The 12984-nt window shown below is 29.2% G+C and overlaps 1 protein-coding gene across 2 annotated transcripts in view; it reads left to right on the top strand.

Annotated features, from left to right (window-relative positions):
- The first annotated feature begins 2878 nt into the window (after nucleotides 1-2878).
- LOC141447027 (uncharacterized) overlaps nucleotides 2879-12984 on the top strand; it is a 115627-nt gene continuing 105521 nt past the window's right edge. The window contains exon 1 of one of the 2 annotated variants that reach the window (XM_074114168.1): nucleotides 2879-3162. In XM_074114168.1, the coding sequence (XP_073970269.1) occupies nucleotides 3097-3162 (66 nt within the window). In that variant the 5' untranslated portion in view covers nucleotides 2879-3096. The remainder of the gene's footprint in view (nucleotides 3163-12984) is intronic. The other variant, XM_074114167.1, reaches the window with a different exon arrangement.

The following is a 12984-nucleotide window of genomic DNA, read 5'->3' as shown; positions in this document are numbered from 1 at the left end:
AATAGTTATAATTGTGATAAAATGTATATTATATCTTCGTATAAATAGGTACTTTATTTTAACTCTATTCCAAATTATTCTTCTGATTCTGAAGTTGTCACATATACATGCATGTTAAATTAGAAAAAGACAAATTTAGAGTCGGCTACTGTTTAAATTTGAATCACGGAGGATTTAAAGCAATATTTCAGTCTTGAATTCGTCTTACCGAAATATTCGTGAGGACAAATAACACACAGTTAATAACAAGTAGATTATTCAACATTATTTATTCATTTCTCAATTGTAATTTAATTTAGTTCCCCTAATTTTACTTATGGTAAAATACTGGAATAATTAGCTGTCCTAAAAATATGCATATCTTATTTATTTTATATTACATATACACAACATTGTGGGAAAAACACCTAGATTGAGAATGGAATTGAAGAAAACTATATTATTTGCGATAAAGCCAGATAATTATTACCTATTATTATAAACGTTTGACTACTTCATACAATAACAATTACTTTAATCGCAGAATGAACTTAAACCGACGATTTTTATTTAAAAATAAAAATAAATAAAATCATTGATGTATGTTGGTGTAAGCAATTTTTAAAAAAGTTTATGAATTTTTTAGCCTCATATTTTTTTATTTTTTATAACGTTTTCTTTTTCACCAGTGATTAATAGTTTGATTATTATAGATAAATAGATATTACAGTCAATCTAAGTTAAATGGTGTGCTACTTGAACAAATATTTTGTAGATGAAAATGGCCAGCATAAGGGTATGTGACATCTAATAAATTCTTAAAAAATATTAATGAAAATTAATGCGGTAAAATTACTTAAATAATATCAATGAAGTATTAATGAAATGTTGGGTACTTGCTGATTTGTGTACCTTTTGGCGTTTAATCAACCCTTATACTTAACTTTTTAAACTGTAAGTTTTTGTTAAGGAGATATGATAATAAGAATTGTGTTTTATTATCTTACCTATTTTGTAATCCTAAATTTGCCCTGGTTTTCTAAGATGTGTGAATATTTGCTACGTGATTACGATAAGTTAGTATTAATAGTCAACAATGTAAAAGATCATACTTGATGCAAACGACAAATAAACTAAAATGAAACACATGAAATATTAAACAATAGATCAAAGTAGCGTCAGGTATATTTAAATAAAAACATGCACTGAAGCTCCAATTGTTGTTCATTTAATTTTAAACTGCAATTTTTTACATCACAGAAAAAAAATAAAATTGGGAAACCACAAGTTTTATTTTTAACTCTTTTAGGTGGAAGTTCACAGAACACAACAGTGACGTTAGCCATGAAAGTCATATGGTTCTCCCTTCCTTTACTCCTAAAGTAATTTAATTAGGAAATCTAACCGTTGTGTTACTATAACTGAGGAAACAAAAGCTTATTTTGCTGGCACTATCTAAGAATTTTAATTCTCCTACAAGTAGTATTTATACTTTACCACTGATGTACGTATAATAATACATATTTAGATTGTTCTGCAAATGGTATGGTTTCGTTAAACGAACTTTTATCTTAAAATCTTTGATGAATATTGTAGTTCTATTTATTTTTATTTAATATTTACACAAAAATGTTTAGTTCTTTCATTTTTCTTTTTCTTCTTATCCGTACGCTGCTGTAGGCACTAGTTTTGAAAATTGTGGTTTTTTAATTTATGGGAGATAATTCTCAGCACATCTTGTAGTAGCTTTAGGAGTGGTAGCGTAAGTTTTTTCTAGAAACTGACGATTTCCTGCTCTATGTAGGGCTTTGTGGAGAACCTGCTTTGTTATTAAGTGTTGACCGAACAATAAACCGTATCTTTTGGAAGAGATTTCTTCAAATTATTTATTGAGAGAAACGAAGTGAAGCGGTGAGTTGGCTTCACAAGAGTGGATTACCCATAACTGGCGACTTCTATTTTCAACTTACTATCCATTAGATCTGGGTTGTTGCAAAAAAAAATTACAGATATAAAGGAGGATTTAACCTATATTATAAAGAAAATTTGGGAATTTTATCTTTTATAGAAAAAGAGAAAAAAATTATCAAAGTTGGGTGTTTTTATACAACTGCCCTACCTGACAATTTTAATCGTGGGAAACCTGGATGAGTTGTTATTATCACCTGTATATTGCAGGGTCTCTCCTGGCAAAATAACCTGACCAAAGGTTTAATCATTGAACGACAGTTGCGACATCTTGTTGAAAAAAGGGTAAAGTATGTTTTTTTTTTGGTATTCAGAGGTTGTGGCAACTGAACCAGGAAATAACTTGAGTTCTAAAGTAATGGCTGCTTTTAAATGAAAAGTGACTAACAATTCTAATATGAAACTTTTGATTTATCTAATTATTCACACATTATAACGCAGTTCGAATACTTTATACTAAAAATAAATAGATATAAAGACGAAAACAAACGCAAACTGTTGAATCTGCAAATTATATTTTGTGCAGTTCGGTGATCTTTTTGTTTGTTATTAACTCCGCAGTTAGATCATAAACAAATTATTAGATAATAAAACTATTTAAATTTGAAAAGATGCAATAATTTTCGCAAATTATTTACTAATACAAATCAATTTGTAAAAATTCTAAATATAATATTGGATTCCAAAAAATAACAAATGGACGAACCAATTTATTTGAAATATTTTTAACTGTATGAAAATTTATTTAAAAAAAATTAAAAGAAAAATCCTATTGTGGTATATCAGTTTGACATTATGTTAGGATGATGTAGGGGAAGTTTATCTGTTAGAGTAGGCATGGTAGAAGTGGGAGATGGGTTGAAATGGGTTGTTAGAAGGGTTAGATGGGGGCGGCGAACTTATTGTAGTAGCTGCGGGGGTGGCAGATACACGAGTATATAAGCGATGGTAAACCTTCCGGCAGGCTCACTATCGCTGCGTCTCTGTTAGCGTCTCGGACATTTCATTGGTCCCCATATTTCTACCATCATCGAGGAGCGAATCAAACATCCCCCCTCTTTTCTCCAACGTATATATACTCAATCCAAATTTCGTTTTCAAGCAACAATTTGAGAGAGAGAGAGACAGACAACCGCAAACAACCATCCGATGATCAACATGCTGTCGTTGACTATTCTTGCAATGGCTGTTGCAGTTACTTCGGCATTTCCAAGGGTGAGCTCAAATAAACAAAATTTGAACAATCAAACAAAAATGAAAAGCACATAATATAAAAATGCATTAATTATTTTATTTATTATATTAAATTGTATTTATTTTTTGTAATTATTTCTCAGGAGCAGAAAATATTAATTTGTATCAAATCTCTAGAGATCGCCAAATTTCGCTAATTATTTTATTTTTAATTTGAAGCAGATATTTACGTATTATTATTATTAAACTGAAAACTAAAACCATAAATCTGTTACGTATTATTTTATTTTATTGTTTCTTGATTTCACGTTTCTTTGTTTAACACCCAAAATTAATTAATTTTGGAGCTTCAAAATAGTTTTGAAACTTTATAGAGAGTGAAAACTACCCTAGAGAGAGTGAAAAAGCAAACTATTCAATAGTTCCTTAGGAGCGTTTTAAGACCAAAGAAACCTGTGTTTCTCTCTTGGTACTGAGATCGAGTATACGATTAACCAAAAAAACTCTAAATTTACGCCATAACTAAGAGAGTTAAATAGCCAATCTGTCGGTAAATCTCCGATTTCAGTTTTTATAGAATAATTAGCTGTGAATTGGTGTTTCTCTAACTTTACGTCCAACTTCCGTTCAAGTTATAAGCGGAAACAATTTTTGCTCTTAAATTTTTCTTTACGCAATAAATTGAAGCAAAAAATCCATTCAAATATTGGACAATTACCACCAACATTGTGACTTATGTAACTAATTCAACTGAATTGTTACAGATCTGAAGATTTTTCGTATTTTATCTTCTCTATTTTGAAAAATCGTTCTGCCCTTATTTTCACAGCTCTTTTGATTCCAATGCACTGATGATTCATCGTTGTTGAACCACTAGATGTAAATATATTTACCAACTAACTACTTTTCTTTTTCGGAAGCCCTAACAAATCTCTAAGCAAGTTTTTCCTCCACTTGGAGGTTCTTAAAGCTTTATATTTTAAAAGGGAACTTAAATTCAGAAATAAAATTCATCGGGAAATTGTCAGTTTTACATTTTTGATAAGATCATTTAACGTATAACATTAAGTATACACTATAAATTATAAAACTTAGAACAAGCATAAAACATTTTAAGGCTTGAAACGCTTTTCTAAGTAATTGAAATAAAATTACTCGGAATAAAGTTTTAATTAAATTAATTATTTTAGTTTATTTTTAACTTTTTAGAAAGAATATCGTCCGTAATTATTATGATTTATTTTTTTAAATAGTTTGGAGAAATAGTTATGACGAAAGTTGTTTTCACATTTTTGATGAATTTAATAAATGATTTTAGAACTTTAATAGTTCTACAAAGCAAAGTATAATTGTTCGTAAAGAAACGATGGTTAGGATTGTTATAAAATAAATACAAATTTTGCGTTTTTTTCTGAGTTAATTTCGTAAAAAAAGAAAAAGGATAGTCTGTACTTAAATCTGGGTAATCGTCTGTACGCTTCGAAGTCCAGACTTCAGTATTACCAATATTTTCCACGTTAATCTTAGGTTTTCACAAAAATCAAGTAATCTTAAGGCTTAAGTTTATCTAGTGCTTCTAATAACATTTTTCACAATTAAATTCTCTTTTACAACCGCCATATTGAAAATCACTGCCACCATTAATTTGTAGTTAAGTTAATCAATAACCGTTAAACTTGTATTTGCTACTGTCAACTAGTGACACTTATATTTTACTACAACTGCAGTTAACTGAATTTTTTTTTCTTGATACTGCAAAATAGATTCACTTTCTCGATGAACAATTCAGTGAAGATATTTGACTTTTTCATGCTTGCTCCTTTAAGAATATCCATGTCTTTGCATTGAACTGTTTGAAGCATTTGAAACAGATGGTGTCTCTTTTTTTAAAAAATTAAAGTAGAGTAGAACTCTAATGGTCATTACGGTGCCAGTAGGGTTCTTAGATTCAGATATTCTCCGGGCAGAATGGAAGATGTTTGATGTTAGGGTTCCTTATGGATTCATGGCGCTCATGGATTCTTTGGTCTGAATAAAACTTATTGAGTAGAATTGGATGTGGATTGTTCAAGTTAAGAGAGTTTACTTCTTTTTCCAACATTTATGACGGAATGCTCAAACAATTGCTCGGTCGGTAACTATAATGTACAATCATTTTTGTAGCGGTTTTAGGCAGGCACCTACCTATTGTACTCTATTATTTCTGTGTTTTATTGATACTATAACTTTTACTTCCGTTTTATTAATAATTGTTCAAACAAAAATGGTTACTAAACTATTTGTTCCTTCTCCACAAAATTGACATACGAGTAAATTAATAGTTTAACGTCAGCGAAAAGTCGGTTACGCATAATCCCAGTTTTCTGCATTAAAAATAAAAGCAAATCCATATGGTCTTAAAGCTCAATAAATGCGCAACTTTTTCTGTAATTGAGCGACTCCTTGATTCATTAATCATTGAAAAAATACAGTTGAAAATTTTAACAAAAATCATCGAGAACGAATTTTATAGACAATAAATATTTCATTGTTATAAGAAAGGTTTTGAGGCTCTGGGTTAAGCAGATTTATAGGAAACATAATCCTCTTTCGTTTAGAATAAGCAGATTTGTTGTATAATAAAGGATAGAAAAGTTAGGGCCGATTTTATGCAGAACTGGGCAAAAATTTAACCAATTAAAAAACAATTGAATTAAACCGAAATTTAATTTTAATAATGATTAAAATTAAAAAATTTAATCGGCCAAAATTAGTTGATTAAAATTAAATTATATTTTAATTTAATCGGAATTTAATCAATTAAAATTTTTAATCATAACTAAAAATTAAGATTAAGATTAAAATTAAATAATCAGAATTTTAATTGATTGAATTAAATTCCAAATTTAGTTTTAATCACTTTGGAAATAACTATAGTTTATAATTGAGAAAAACAAAGTGTACAAGAGAACAAAATTTCATGCGAATACGTGGTTCACAGTGGGAGATATAGAAAAGCCATAATTTTACAGAATTTCATGACCCAAAAAATTTTCAACCCTTTATATCTTCTACATTTATACATCAGTGCACAAAATAACTATAGTTTATAATTGAGAAAAACAAAGTGTATAAGAGAACAAAATTTCATATCAATACGTGGTTAACAGTGGGAGATATAGAACGGCCATAATTTTACAGAATTTCATGACCCAAAAATTTTTCAACCCTTTATATCTTCTACATTTATAGATCTGTCCAAAAAATAACTATAGTTTATAATTGAGAAAAACAAAGTGTATAAGAGAACAAAATTTCGTATCAATATGTGGTTCACAGTGGGAGATATAGAACGGCCATAATTTTACAGAATTTCATGACCCAAAGAATTTTCAACCCTTTATATCTTCTACATTTATAGATCTGTCCACCAAATAACTATAGTTTATAATTGAGAAAAACAAAGTGTACAAGAGAACAAAATTTCATGCGAACACGTGGTTCACAGTGGGAAATATAGAACGGCCATAAATTTACAGAATTTCATGACCCAAAAAATTTTCAACCCTTTATAACTTCTACTTTTATAGATATGTGCACAAAATAACTATAGTTTATAATTGAGAAAAACAAAGTGTACGAGAAAACAATATTTCATGCGAATACGTAGTTCACAGTGGGAGATATAGAAAAGCCATAATTTTACAGAATTTCATGACCCAAAAAATTTTCAACCCTTTATATCTTCTACATTTATACATCAGTGCACAAAATAACTATAGTTTATAATTGAGAAAAACAAAGTGTATAAGAGAACAAAATTTCATATCAATACGTGGTTCACAGTGGGACATATAGAACGGCCATAATTTTACAGAATTTCATGACCCAAAAATTTTTCAACCCTTTATATCTTCTACATTTATAGATCTGTCCACAAAATAACTATAGTTTATAATTGAGAAAAACAAAGTGTATAAGAGAACAAAATTTCATATCAATATGTGGTTCACAGTGGGAGATATAGAACGGCCATAATTTTACAGAATTTCATGACCCAAAAAATTTTCAACCCTTTATATCTTCTACATTTATAGATCTGTCCACAAAATAACTATAGTTTATAATTGAGAAAAACAAAGTGTACAAGAGAACAAAATTTCATGCGAACACATGGTTCACAGTGGGAGATATAGAACGGCCATAAATTTACAGAATTTCATGACCCAAAAAATTTTCAACCCTTTATATCTTCTACATTTATACATCAGTGCACAAAATAACTATAGTTTATAATTGAGAAAAACAAAGTGTATAAGAGAACAAAATTTCATATCAATACGTGGTTAACAGTGGGAGATATAGAACGGCCATAATTTTACAGAATTTCATGACCCAAAAATTTTTCAACCCTTTATATCTTCTACATTTATAGATCTGTCCAAAAAATAACTATAGTTTATAATTGAGAAAAACAAAGTGTATAAGAGAACAAAATTTCGTATCAATATGTGGTTCACAGTGGGAGATATAGAACGGCCATAATTTTACAGAATTTCATGACCCAAAGAATTTTCAACCCTTTATATCTTCTACATTTATAGATCTGTCCACCAAATAACTATAGTTTATAATTGAGAAAAACAAAGTGTACAAGAGAACAAAATTTCATGCGAACACGTGGTTCACAGTGGGAAATATAGAACGGCCATAAATTTACAGAATTTCATGACCCAAAAAATTTTCAACCCTTTATAACTTCTACTTTTATAGATATGTGCACAAAATAACTATAGTTTATAATTGAGAAAAACAAAGTGTACGAGAAAACAATATTTCATGCGAATACGTAGTTCACAGTGGGAGATATAGAAAAGCCATAATTTTACAGAATTTCATGACCCAAAAAATTTTCAACCCTTTATATCTTCTACATTTATACATCAGTGCACAAAATAACTATAGTTTATAATTGAGAAAAACAAAGTGTATAAGAGAACAAAATTTCATATCAATACGTGGTTCACAGTGGGACATATAGAACGGCCATAATTTTACAGAATTTCATGACCCAAAAATTTTTCAACCCTTTATATCTTCTACATTTATAGATCTGTCCACAAAATAACTATAGTTTATAATTGAGAAAAACAAAGTGTATAAGAGAACAAAATTTCATATCAATATGTGGTTCACAGTGGGAGATATAGAACGGCCATAATTTTACAGAATTTCATGACCCAAAAAATTTTCAACCCTTTATATCTTCTACATTTATAGATCTGTCCACAAAATAACTATAGTTTATAATTGAGAAAAACAAAGTGTACAAGAGAACAAAATTTCATGCGAACACATGGTTCACAGTGGGAGATATAGAACGGCCATAAATTTACAGAATTTCATGACCCAAAAAATTTTCAACCCTTTATATCTTCTACTATTTTAGATATGTGCACCAAATAACTATAGTTTATAATTGAGAAAAACAAATTGTATAAGAGAAAAAAATTCCATACCAATACGTGGTTCACAGTGGGAGATATAGAAAGGCCATAAATTTACAGAATTTCATGACCAAAAATTTTTCAACCCTTTATAACTTCTACTTTTATAGATATGTGCACAAAATAACTATAGTTTATAATTGAGAAAAACAAAGTGTACGAGAAAACAAAATTTCATGCGAATACGTAGGTCACAGTGGGAGATATAGAAAAGCCATAATTTTACAGAATTTCATGACCCACAAATTTTCAACCCTATATATCTTCTACATTTATAGATCTGTCCACAAAATAACTATAGTTTATAATTGAGAAAAACAAAGTGTACGAGAGAACAAAATTTCATGCGAATACGTAGTTCACAGTGGGAGATTTAGAAAAGCCATAATTTTACAGAATTTTATGACCCAAAAAATTTTCAACCCTTTATATCTTCTACATTTATAGATCTGTCCACAAAATAACTATAGTTTATAATTGAGAAAAACAAAGTGACGAGAGAACAAAATTTCATGCGAATACGTAGTTCACAGTGGGAGATATAGAAAAGCCATAATTTTACAGAATTTCATGACCCCAAAATTTTTCAACCCTTTATATCTTCTACATTTATAGATCTGTCCACAAAATAACTATAGTTTATAATTAAGAAAAACAAAGTGTACAAGAGAACAAAATTTCATGCGAATACGTGGTTCACAGTGGGAGATATAGAACGGCCATAATGTTTCAGAATTTCCTGACCCAAAAAATTTTTAACCCTTTACAACTTCTACACTTATAGATCTGTCCACAAAATAACTATAGTTTATAATTGAGAAAAACAAATTGTATAAGAGAAAAAAATTCCATACCAATACGTGGTTCACAGTGGGAGATATAGAAAGGCCATAAATTTACAGAATTTCATGACCAAAAATTTTTCAACCCTTTATAACTTCTACTTTTATAGATATGTGCACAAAATAACTATAGTTTATAATTGAGAAAAACAAAGTGTACGAGAAAACAAAATTTCATGCGAATACGTAGGTCACAGTGGGAGATATAGAAAAGCCATAATTTTACAGAATTTCATGACCCAAAAAATTTTCAACCCTTTATATCTTCTACATTTATACATCAGTGCACAAAATAACTATAGTTTATAATTGAGAAAAACAAAGTGTATAAGAGAACAAAATTTCATATCAATACGTGGTTCACAGTGGGAGATATAGAACGGTCATAATTTTACAGAATTTCATGACCCACAAAATTTTCAATCCTTTACATCTTCTACATTTATAGATCTGTCCACAAAATAACTGTAGTTTATAATTGAGAAAAACAAAGTGTACAAGAGAACAAAATTTCATGCGAATACGTGGTTCACAGTGGGAGATATAGAAAAGCCATAATTTTACAGAATTTCATGACCCAAAAAATTTTCAACCCTTTATATCTTCTACATTTATACATCAGTGCACAAAATAACTATAGTTTATAATTGAGAAAAACAAAGTGTATAAGAGAACAAAATTTCATATCAATACGTGGTTCACAGTGGGAGATATAGAACGGCCATAATTTTACAGAATTTCATGACCCAAAAATTTTTCAACCCTTTATATCTTCTACATTTATAGATCTCTCCACAAAATAACTATAGTTTATAATTGAGAAAAACCAAGTGTACGAGAGAACAAAATTTCATGCGAATACGTGGTTCACAGTGGGAGATATAGAACGGCCATAATTTTTCAGAATTTCATGACCCAAAAAATTTTCAACCCTTTATATCTTCTACTATTTTAGATATGTACACAAAATAACTATAGTTTATAATTGAGAAAAACAAAGTGTACGAGAAAACAAAAATTCATACCAATACGTGGTTCACAGTAGGAGATATAGAACGGCCACAAATTTACAGAATTTCATGACCCACAAAATTTTCAACCCTATATATCTTCTACATTTATAGATCTGTCCACAAAATAACTATAGTTTATAATTGAGATAAACAAAGTGTACGAGAGAACAAAATTTCATGCGAATACGTAGTTCACAGAGAGAGATATACAAAAGCCATAATTTTAAAGAATTTCATGACCCAAAAAATTTTCAACCATTTATATCTTCTACATTTATACATCAGTGCACAAAATAACTATAGTTTATAATTGAGAAAAACAAAGTGTATAAGAGAACAAAATTTCATATCAATACGTGGTTCACAGTGAGAGATATAGAACGGCCATAATTTTACAGAATTTCATGACCCAAAAATTTTTCAACCCTTTATCTCTTCTACATTTATAGATCTGTCCACAAAATAACTATAGTTTATAATTGAGAAAAACAAAGTGTACAAGAGAACAAAATTTCATGCGAATACGTGGTTCACAGTGGGAGATATAGAACGGCCATAATTTTTCAGAATTTCATGACCCAAAAAATTTTTAACCCTTTACATCTTCTACACTTATAGATCTGTCCACAAAATAACTATAGTTTATAATTGAGAAAAACAAAGTGTACGAGAGAACAAAAATTCATACCAATACGTGGTTCACAGTAGGAGATATAGAACGGCCATAAATTTACAGAATTTCATGACCCACAAAATTTTCAACCCTTTATATCTTCTACATTTATAGATCTGTCCACAAAATAACTATAGTTTATAATTGAGAAAAACAAAGTGTACGAGAGAACAAAATTTCATGCGAATACGTAGTTCACAGTGAGAGATATACAAAAGCCATAATTTTAAAGAATTTCATCACCCAAAAAATTTATAACCATTTATATCTTCTACATTTATACATCAGTGCACAAAATAACTATAGTTTATAATTGAGAAAAACAAAGTGTATAAGAGAACAAAATTTCATATCAATACGTGGTTCACAGTGGGAGATATAGAACGGCCATAATTTTACAGAATTTCATGACCTAAAAATTTTTCAACCCTTTATAACTTCTACTTTTATAGATATGTGCACAAAATAACTATAGTTTATAATTGAGAAAAACAAAGTGTACGAAAAAACAAAATTTCATGCGAATACGTAGTTCACAGTGGGAGATATAGAAAAGCCATAATTTTACAGAATTTCATGACCCAAAAAATTTTCAACCCTTTATATCTTCTACATTTATACATCAGTGCACAAAATAACTATAGTTTATAATTGAGAAAAACAAAGTGTATAAGAGAACAAAATTTCATATCAATACGTGGTTCACAGTGGGAGATATAGAACGGTCATAATTTTACAGAATTCCATGACCCACAAAATTTTCAATCCTTTACATCTTCTACATTTATAGATCTGTCCACAAAATAACTGTAGTTTATTATTGAGAAAAACAAGATGTACAAGAGAACAAAATTTCATGCGAATACGTGGTTCACCCTGGGAGATATAGAAAAGCCATAATTTTACAGAATTTCATGACCCACAAATTTTCAACCCTATATATCTTCTACATTTATAGATCTGTCCACAAAATAACTATAGTTTATAATTGAGAAAAACAAAGTGTACGAGAGAACAAAATTTCATGCGAATACGTAGTTCACAGTGGGAGATTTAGAAAAGCCATAATTTTACAGAATTTTATGACCCAAAAAATTTTCAACCCTTTATATCTTCTACATTTATAGATCTGTCCACAAAATAACTATAGTTTATAATTGAGAAAAACAAAGTGACGAGAGAACAAAATTTCATGCGAATACGTAGTTCACAGTGGGAGATATAGAAAAGCCATAATTTTACAGAATTTCATGACCCCAAAATTTTTCAACCCTTTATATCTTCTACATTTATAGATCTGTCCACAAAATAACTATAGTTTATAATTAAGAAAAACAAAGTGTACAAGAGAACAAAATTTCATGCGAATACGTGGTTCACAGTGGGAGATATAGAACGGCCATAATGTTTCAGAATTTCCTGACCCAAAAAATTTTTAACCCTTTACAACTTCTACACTTATAGATCTGTCCACAAAATAACTATAGTTTATAATTGAGAAAAACAAATTGTATAAGAGAAAAAAATTCCATACCAATACGTGGTTCACAGTGGGAGATATAGAAAGGCCATAAATTTACAGAATTTCATGACCAAAAATTTTTCAACCCTTTATAACTTCTACTTTTATAGATATGTGCACAAAATAACTATAGTTTATAATTGAGAAAAACAAAGTGTACGAGAAAACAAAATTTCATGCGAATACGTAGGTCACAGTGGGAGATATAGAAAAGCCATAATTTTACAGAATTTCATGACCCAAAAAATTTTCAACCCTTTATATCTTCTACATTTATACATCAGTGCACAAAATAACTATAGTTTAT

The sequence above is a fragment of the Rhodnius prolixus genome, unplaced genomic scaffold (assembly GCF_049639745.1).
Source record: "Rhodnius prolixus isolate KJV_2025 unplaced genomic scaffold, Rpr scaffold_7, whole genome shotgun sequence".
Classification (NCBI taxonomy): domain Eukaryota; kingdom Metazoa; phylum Arthropoda; class Insecta; order Hemiptera; family Reduviidae; genus Rhodnius; species Rhodnius prolixus.
The sequence above is the reverse complement of the archived record's forward strand: the minus strand, read 5'-3'. Positions and strand labels throughout refer to the sequence as shown.